The following is a 9,962-nucleotide window of genomic DNA, read 5'->3' as shown; positions in this document are numbered from 1 at the left end:
TATTATGTACTTAACAGTCACTGCCTATAGAAAAACATGTGAGCATGATCTTAACACAATGTGATAAATGTAATATTATTTGACTTAAAAACAGACATATTTATTATTTAGTTTTTAAGTTTTATAACGGTACAAATAAAAAGTTTACATTTAACTTGAGTTGATATAGTTGAAATTTTCGATATAAGTAGATGTTAGTTTTAAAGGTGTAAAATTATAGCAACCAAAAGCTTTGAAAAAGTTAAAAGCTTTCAAAAAAAACATTTGAATAAACTTTTAAATTATAAGTTTTTAAAATAAAAAAAAAAAGCCAAAAGTTTAACGAATTTTTTTTTTTGAGTTTTTTCTAAAAACCTAAAAGTTTGAAACTCTCAAAATTTTGTGCGGAACAAGCCTAAAGAAAACTAACTCTTCCAACTTCCTCATAATTTTGCTAAACACGTACATAAACTCTCTGATTTAAAAAAAAAATGAATTTATAACCAATAAAGTGAGTATTTGAAGAATTTTAAATCTGATTAATAAATAAATATCTTATCTTATCTACAAGAGAACAATTAAAAGGCCATGCCTAATCAATTATTTAATTAAAACTTCAACACAACTTTGCATCTTATTATAAGTTTAAGCTACCCATTGTCCCTTATCTTCTCTTTCTTGGATGCCATAACGATATTGTATTAATGAGAATTTAGAATCCTTCGGGAGGTAGCTATATATGACAACATGATGTGTTTAGTAATGAATTTTGTTGATCTTTAGCATATTTTGACCATCTTATTATTATTTTTAAATAATTAATTATTTAAATGTAATTACAAATAGCATATAAATATATCATTACTCTAACTTTGTTGATTAAATAATTTTTCATCCTCGAACCCCAAATACTATTAAAATATAATTGCAAACACACTTTTAAGATGTTATATAAATTACTTTGGTCCAAATTTAACTTTTTTTTTCTGATTACGAACTTTTTTTTTTACTTATAAAAATCTTTATTTCTCATCTTAATTATCATCATACAACGAATGAGAAAGCAAACGGACCACAAGTTGCGCCGTTAAACCTATTTGTATGGTAAAGTCAATTCTTTTGAAGACTAAATCCATAGATCTATGAGATATAACATTGTTATTCGATATTTATGTTAAGGAATAATTAAATTTAAAATTTTAAAATAAAACACAACTCAAATCTTTAATTGTTTTCAACTACATAATTTCCAATGACTACTGATTATCAAACACTTGTTGTAATTTAAAAAGGTGGAGGGAGGAGACGTGAGCCTTGTTCATGTGCACATCTTGAAGTTCGTTGAGGTCAGTCTGGATTTAATGGTGGTGTTTTAGTGATTTAAAGGAATGAAGCGGAAGGAGAATATATGTGGATTTAATGGTGGGGTTTTGGTGATTTAAAGGAATGAAGCGGAATGAGAATATACGGGGGCATAGAAAAGGCCAAGGACAGAGGTTGGGTGCCTTGGATTATCATTAATGTATATTTTAGAGTAAGTATAGTAATTATAAATAATAACTACCTTAGAAGAAAATTATAAAAGAAAAAAAAAAGATAAATTGGATAAAATATTTGGTTTTAGATAATTTAAAATTTACTAAATGATACTTCTTGCAAGAATATGAAACCTTCAGGACCAATAATCTAACAAAGAGAATTACATTAAACTTACAGTTTTTACTAAGTTATATCATTTGTGTAATTTAATATACTATATACATATTTTATATCTATGAAAATAATATATAAACTTATATTTACAATAGATAAAGTAATTATAGCAACGGTCTCTATGGTTGTAATAAGTTCAAAGTCCTTATGTTTCAAAAATTTTACACAAGCATTTTTTGTGGTTACACTTTTTTTCATTAGGACTTATTATTGTAATTATATTTTCGTATTGTTCATATTAAGGTAACTTCTTTTTTTTTACACATTTAGGTAACGAACATGTTGGAATGTTCACATATGATCATTATGACTGGCGGTAGCAACTTACAACTCGTCATAATTGTCATATATAAACACTTCCAACAAATTTGTTACCTAGATGTGTATAAAAATAACTAAGTTACCCTGATATGAACAAAATGGAAATGTAATTACCCTGATAATTCACTTTGCCTTTCTTTTTATTTACCTTCTACAATTAACCTAAATAGTAAATATTTTTAAAATCACACAATTTTAGTAAATATATTTTTAAAATACACTACTTTGGTAAAAAAACATTCACATTTGACAGGGAAAAAACACATCGTCATTTTATAGAATTTTATTGTTTGAGATATTAAATATAAAAATTAAAATTACTAGAGAGTAAAAAATAGCAGATATGGAGACCAATAACATCAAACATAACACCATCTTCAATGAATTTTGCTCCATATATATTACAAGAATTTAAAATACAAAAAATAGAAATAGCTTTTACCTACATCGATAACAGTACTGCTCTTGTCTCATATATATATATATATATATATATATATATATATATATATATATATATATATATATAGGCTTAGGTTATTCTATTCTAATTAATTATTATGCGGATATCGTATGCTAGAAGAATTACTAAGAGAATAAGTTGTTTAGCAATGCAAATACGTTCAACCTTACAAAAATATCGTCATTTTCATGCATTCTCGCTAATTATTATTTATTTTTATTCTCACACATCGTTTTTCACTCATTTTCATTCTGACAGAATACGACCCAAATAAACATTCTGACAACATTCTGACAGAAATGAGAATAATAATAATTAGTGTATAATAACCTTATAGACGATTTAATTAATGAGAATGTGTGTTAATGACAATAGTTATATAAGATTGAACGTATTTATATTATCAAACAACATATTTTCTTTATTATTCCCATAGCATACGATATCCGCACAATAATTAGTTAGAACGTTGAACCTAGCTCTCTCTCTCTCTCTATATATATATATATATATATATATATATATATATATATATATATATATATATATATATATATATATATATATATAGTGACACGCTCAGTCTCTAACATCTAATTTATAAGAAATATCAAAATTTTATTTACAAATGCGGAAAATATTCTCAAAATTTAAAATCTTTTACATCCTAGGTTGAATCGATCAAACACAATATTAGTTTATCTATTTATATAAAATGAAGAATACAACAACAGCATCCTACTATTTAAATCTTGATCTTGTGCTCCTGTCTTCTCTTCCAGAACCACGACTGCTGAATACCTGAACCTGCAAACACATAGATCTCTTCTACATCAGACACTAGGTCTGGTGAGTTATTCTCCTATCTTTTTTTATTTTCTTTCTCGTAATTATTACTCGTCCTCACAGTTACTCCTTGAGTCCATCTCATACTCTGCGCATATCTTAACTTTCTCTCTCTCTCTCTCTCTCTCTCTCTCTCTCTCTCTCTCTCTCTCTCTCTCTCTTCTCTACTCTATCTCTAACTTTATCTCTTCATAACTATGCCTCTCATTCTTTATTCTGTATTATTTATACTCAGCCTAATATACTCTTTTATATATCATTTATGTTAAGTCTCATTCACTCTGTGTGTGTGTGTATATATATATATATATATATATATATATATATCATCTCATGCTCATTCTCATATACTCTATATAACTCATCTCATACTCAGTCTCATACACTCTATATATCTCATCTCAATTAGGTCTCGTATACTCTATGTATATCTCATCTCATTCTTACTCCCGAAGGAATATCGATCTCATATATCAATCTCATTCCCGAAGGAATATCAATCTCATATATCAATCTCGTTCCCAAAGGAATATTAATCTCATATATCAATCTCATTCCCGAAGGAATATCAATCTCATTTATTAATCTCATTTCCAAAGGAATATTAATCTCATTCCCAAATGAATATTAATCTCATTCCCGAAGGAAATTATGTTCATTACATGCTCTGGTACATGTTCTATGTATATCTCATACATATACTCAAGTCATATGCATACATGCTCAGATACATGTTATTTATGTATAATCATGCTCCGTCTTCAACTCATAATTTGATGGCATTCACTTAGTTCCTCAAGATTCTTATACATACATGAATAAGTATAAAATCAAGCATAAAACAATCATAAAGAAAAAGTGAGAGTGATAACTCACCTTATCAGCTAGTGAACACTAACTATCCCACTTCAACTCATTTGTCAATTTCTGCATCTTGAACCATCTTTTGCTCTTAGGCCTATTAAGAGCTTAATTACTCTTAAGATCAAAACAACCACTCAATAGGTTAAAACTCTATCTTTCATTCTTTATCTCAAAATCTCATTCAGTTGATGAATTAAGCATTTACCAAAACCTAATTCATTATAATCTAACTCTAAAATATCAATTACTCAATATCATTTGTTAGGATTTCAAGCCCTAACTCCCAATGGTTTGATTTCACCATGAAAATCACTTCCAAAGCTTGTTAATAGCTTCTATACACTCTCAATAACCTTATAATGGAGTTATAAACTGATTAACTCGAGCAATCTAACCAAATTAATGAATCTACCATTAAGGCTCAAAGATTCATAAGAGGGAGAAATCATTACCTTAATAGGGAAAAGATGTTAATCCTTGTAATCCATCATCTCTAGCTTATCTCAGTATCATTTTGGTAGCAAAATCGCCCCATCAGCTCCCAATCAATCTCCGATGAAGAATGATCGAAATGAGCTCTTTAAACTGATTATAATCTTTTTTTTTGTGCGTTGCCACATCGTGGGCAGTGTATGGCCACGTTGTGGCCCCTCGGAATCAGCAAGGTATATTGTTGCTTCCATTCCAGCTCGTGGTAGTTTTTCTTCCAACTTCAAACGTGCATAACTTCTTCATTTCTTATCCGTTTTCTTTGATCTTTATATCCACATGAAGCTAGGAACATACTCTACATGTTTGTAAAGTCATATCTCATTGAATTAATACGTGTATCAATCTATTAAGTCACGAATTTGGCCTAAAAAGCATAAAAACGACTAATTTTACCCTTTTGACCAAAAATGCATTTCTCATGCATTATTTTTGTAGAACTCACTCATCTAACCTCTTATAGTGACTTAAATTTGTCCCGACACATGTGCAATATGTTGTTTAAATCTAGAAATCCCCCCGCTAACGATTTTTTCACACAAGTTACATTTTATTTTATCCAACTTAGTTTTATCCGGGCAAAAACCATATTCCCAACCAATATCATCTAAATTCCATTTATGAGCGACGGTGGCGGTAGATCCCACCGATGGTGAAGTAGAATTTTTAGATGTCATTGGTTAATCCCACAACTGTTACATATAGAAAAATAACAAAAGATTTCAATGAATATGCGTCCTGTTTTTAAACAATGATAAGTACATAAGAAACTACTAGTGACAATAGAAACAACAAAAACAGGAAACATAAAAAATTAAAAACCCAACAAAAAATAACAACATATTTCAGTGAATAACATCAAATTTCAATGAATAACATCAGATATCAGTTAATACCTGTTGAAAAATCAACAACACCAACTATTTTTTCCACAAATATTGTAATGTACAACCATAAACAAGCACAAGACATTCACAATCACAGATGTGAAGATGTGTAGATATGTAAAAGGTAAAAAGAGGAGCAAAAAATCAGATTTCAGTGAAATACTATTCATTATCTTCGAAGTTCATCACAGCACACCAAATACAGAGAAAATATCACTGATATGAAGATGTGCACAACAAAAATCACAAGATATTCACAATAATAACAAGAAATCAAATTTTGATTGCATAAAAACAAGAATGACTTGCGTTTTTATAATCACCAAAAAGCGAAACACACAGTGTAGCGTACATACCTGAGTTGCGTCGCCGTCCCTTATGTTGGCGTCAGATGGTGTCGCCGACGATGCAAGCGTCGGAATCTGTCGCCACTCGCCAAGAAGCAACGAAAATAATGAGGCCTCGTCAAAGCGTCGTAGAGAGAAACAGATGCAGTAAGCGAACGAATGAAACTTTTAGGGCTAAGTTTGATTTTGGAGCCTTTTTTCTAATTTTGACCGGCCATGGACTTTTTTAATTCGTTGACTATTGTTGACCGAGAAGGCCGATTAGCCCGCCAAGAACCGGTGTTGACCGATATTGACCGAAAACGATTAATTTGACCGCCAAGCCCTAATCGTAATCGGCCCAAGGCCGCCAAGCGATTAATCGCCGATTAATCAGCCGCCAAGACCGATTTCTGCAACACTGATATATATATATATATATATATATATATATATATATATATATATATATATATATATATATATATATATATATATATATATATATATATTAAAACATAAACCTTATGAAATCATCTTAAACAATCAGGGCCATTGATTTCATTTCATCCCTATCTTTTTCACCTTTAGATATTTTGCTGACATCATCGTTCACTGCATTTAATTCCAATAATCTTTAATATCTTCCAATCAATTATCTTTAGTATCCGTTTAATGAGGAATTTAATTTAATGAAGGAAGTAAATGTTAATTCAAACGAACTATATATTCCATAATTAAAAGATCAAATCGTATCCTACCCATCAGTTGTTACTTTCCCTAAAAATCTGCATACAAATCCATAGATTAAATTGATAATTTAAAATCACTTAGCAAATCGTAGATAATTTACAAGTAAAGAATTTCCAGCTTTATGTCCTAAAATCAGGCCAGTAACTACCTATTTTTTGGTAACTTGATAAAGATTACGACTGTATATAATTGTCAATAAATTGTTTCCTAATATCATCTTTTTGCGATTTATCACTTTTTATATATTCCCTTTCCAACTCTGTTTTTTCAATTCCATCATCCGTTCGACTCATTGCAGTTGTGATACCAATATTCCTGTTCCTGTCAACAAAAGTTTAATAGATTAAGTAAGTCCATGAAATTATTGCCCAACATGTTTTGGACAATTTAAATGCTCATAAATGATCATAAATATTGTTTTAAGAAAATTTAACTAAATATATTAATATTGCAAACATTATGATCAACCACTTTAATAAAATAGGGAAATTGACTTATCGGGGTAATTAGCTTTTCGTTTTGTTCACATCTGGGTAACTTTGTTTTTTCTGTACACATCTAGGTAACAAACTTGTTAGAGGCGTTCACATATGACCATTATGCCTGATTGTAACTTGTAAATGTAACTTACTAAACGAACTTTATTTTTTTGTACACATCAATTGATGTCCATTTTCATTATTCCATCCAACTCTATTAGAAATTCTTTGTTAACCACATATAAAATTATTAATTTACAATCACTTTTTTTCCTTATTTCATTGCTTTTTTATTTATTGTTTTAAATCCTACCCCACTTTACCCATACATACCCCCTCTCTCTTATCTCTTTCTCTCTATTCACTTTATTTCTACTCTCTTCTTTCACATCGCCATCTTTGATAGAAACCTTGACCTTTTTTTTCGAACAGCTGAATTTTAAAGAAAGAAAGAGAACCGTTAACAAAACATTACATCGGAATAGACAAAATAGGATTTAACATCCAAGAAACACGACTGATACTAATTTTTCTATTACGAAAAACAAACCAATTATAGGAATAATCAACCAAACTATCAATTAACAAATTCCGTCTCGCACTTTGATCTTCAAAAATAACATTGTTCCTGAAGTTCCATAAAAGCCACCACATAGTCATGACAATAGCTTCCAATCCGCTTCTCTTAATCAAAGAAAGGTTAAGAGAATCAATCCAAGTGACAATGTCTTCAATCTGTATAAACGACGGGTAAGAAATGTCACACCATTTAGCAAGAAACTTCCAAAGATCAACAGCCATGTTACAATGTATAAACAAGTGGATGTTGTCTTCCATATCAGCATTGCATAGGGAACAAATCATTGAGGGGACATATAACCCTTTGGCGACCAAATTAACACGAGTTGGAAGTCTATTTAACCGACATCACTAATAGAATATGTTAACTTTACGAGGGATATACTTATTCCACCTTGTACTACATACTCCATCAGGTAGAGTAGAATCATCAATAACTCTACGTGCTTCGGCAACTGTGAAAATATCAATGCCACCCGAGTCCCAAATCCACCTATCGCTTAAACCCGAGAAAGAGTACTCAAGAATAGTAGATTGTAATTGTTGCAAGTGAGCAAAACTTGTACCCCCTTCAATAGGCCTGTTCCAATTCCAAATCCAATTTTGCCCATTCCACCTTTCCGAAATTTTGCAATCTTTATTCGACTCCAACAAAAATAGTCTAGGAAACCGGATCATCAAAGGACATTGACCAATCCAATGATCCTTCCAAAACAAAGTAAAAGATCCATCCCCAACTCTCCTTTTAAAAGAATTCCTCTGAATTACTCCAGAGTCATGCAACCGATTTATAGTGACAACTATTTTATGCCAAACCCCTCTTTGTAACCCCGAGAAATTACTCCAACCAAGACCACCATCTTTACCATGAATCGATTTCAACACATTAACCCATAGAGCTCCATTATCAGTCAAAAACCTCCACTTCCACTTAAGAATTAGGGCTTTATTAAACGTATTCAAAGAACCAATATCTAAACCTCCTTTTTGTTTACTAGCCAAAATCGTGTCCCACTTTACCCAATGTCACTTTCCGTCTCCTTTCTCAACACCCCAAAAAAAACCCGCTCTAACTTTCTCCAGAAAACAATTCACGACTCTAGGCATGCAAAACAAGGACATATAAAAAATACCCAAGGATCCTAAAACTGACTTCAAAAGCAAAGAACGACCACCAATAGAAAGTAAACGAATTTTCCATGAAGCAAGTTTCTTTTTGAACTTGTCAATGATAACCTTCCAACTCGAAAATCTAGAAATAATGTCACCAACTGGAAGACCTAGATAAGTGAAAGGAAACTTCGCACTCTTACATCCTATAATCGCAGCAAATTGATCAACCTCCAAATGAGAAACACTAACTCCAAACAAGTTTGATTTATGAAGATTAAATAGAAGCCCAAAAACCATATAAAAGCAATGAAGGATAGCCACCAAGTTAATAATATTATCTCTAGACCACTCTCCAAAGAAAATCGCATCATCGGCATAGAATAAATATGACATAAGAATACTCGCTTAACCAACTTGAATACCGTGAAAGAAACCTGCATCAACCGCATCTTCAATGGCAACATGTAAACCATCCATAGCTAAAATGAAAAGAAAAGGAGAGAGAGGGTCTCCTTATTTTAAACCTCTTTTTAAGTTAAATTCGTCTGTCGGACTTCCATTAATAAGAACTGAGGACCGACTATTACCCAAACAAGCACGAATCAAACCAATCCAAAAATCAGAAAAACCCATAAACTCCATAATCTTAAAAAGAAAATTCCAACAAAGCGAATCATAAGCTTTCTCGAAATCAACTTTAAAAATCATGAGTTTCTTTTTCTTCATATTACACCAATCTACCACTTCATTCACTATAAGGGTGTTGGATTAGTGTCTAAGCCCGTAACTATATTTGGTATGTACTTGACCCGGTTATGCATGGTCCTTTTGGGTTGCCTTCACCAAAGCAACTTGACAAGGTAATTTGATATGAGAGAGAGGATATTATGGTTTATTAATATATTATAAGAATAATATATTAAAGGAGAAATCATATTTATTTAATTAGTATTAGTCATAAATTAATTAGGAATTAATTTGGTGACTAAAAGAGATTAATTAAATAAAGGGGTATAAACTGTCAAATGTGTGATAGTTGAGTTTTGGGCTGGGAAACCTAATGGACTAAGGGGGGAATGAAATTATGATGAGGGATCATCATATTTTCGTCCAAGGGCCCTATTCCAGAAGGTTCCTTGGGCTACTTGGT

General features: G+C 31.0%; 1 protein-coding gene across 1 annotated transcript; it reads right to left on the bottom strand.

Annotated features, from left to right (window-relative positions):
- Positions 1-8,050: 8,050 nt before the first annotated feature.
- Positions 8,051-9,289, bottom strand: LOC145163354 (uncharacterized). Its single transcript, XM_079082193.1, has 3 exons — positions 9,247-9,289; positions 8,853-9,015; positions 8,051-8,693 (listed from the first exon to the last, which is right to left on the bottom strand). The coding sequence occupies exons 1-3, from the start codon at positions 9,287-9,289 to the stop codon at positions 8,051-8,053; spliced, it is 849 nt and encodes a 282-aa protein (XP_078938319.1).
- Positions 9,290-9,962: the final 673 nt, after the last annotated feature.

This window comes from Lactuca virosa, chromosome 3, assembly GCF_052849685.1.
Source record: "Lactuca virosa cultivar CGN04683 chromosome 3, Lactuca_virosa_CGN04683_v6, whole genome shotgun sequence".
NCBI classification, from domain to species: domain Eukaryota; kingdom Viridiplantae; phylum Streptophyta; class Magnoliopsida; order Asterales; family Asteraceae; genus Lactuca; species Lactuca virosa.
Note: the sequence above shows the minus strand (reverse complement) of the source record. Positions and strands in the feature narration are given on the sequence as shown.

What these genes read in the sequence shown, in the direction of transcription:
- LOC145163354 (XM_079082193.1), bottom strand. Translation starts at nt 9,289, where the DNA reads ATGGATGGTTTACATGTTGCCATTGAAGATGCGGTTGATGCAG. An exon ending in TGAAGATGCGGTTGATGCAG is followed by an intron (nt 9,016 to 9,246) that starts GTTTCTTTCACG and finishes CTGCGATTATAG; the next exon opens with GATGTAAGAGTGCGAAGTTT. An exon ending in GGTCGTTCTTTGCTTTTGAA is followed by an intron (nt 8,694 to 8,852) that starts GTCAGTTTTAGG and finishes GATTTTGGCTAG; the next exon opens with TAAACAAAAAGGAGGTTTAG.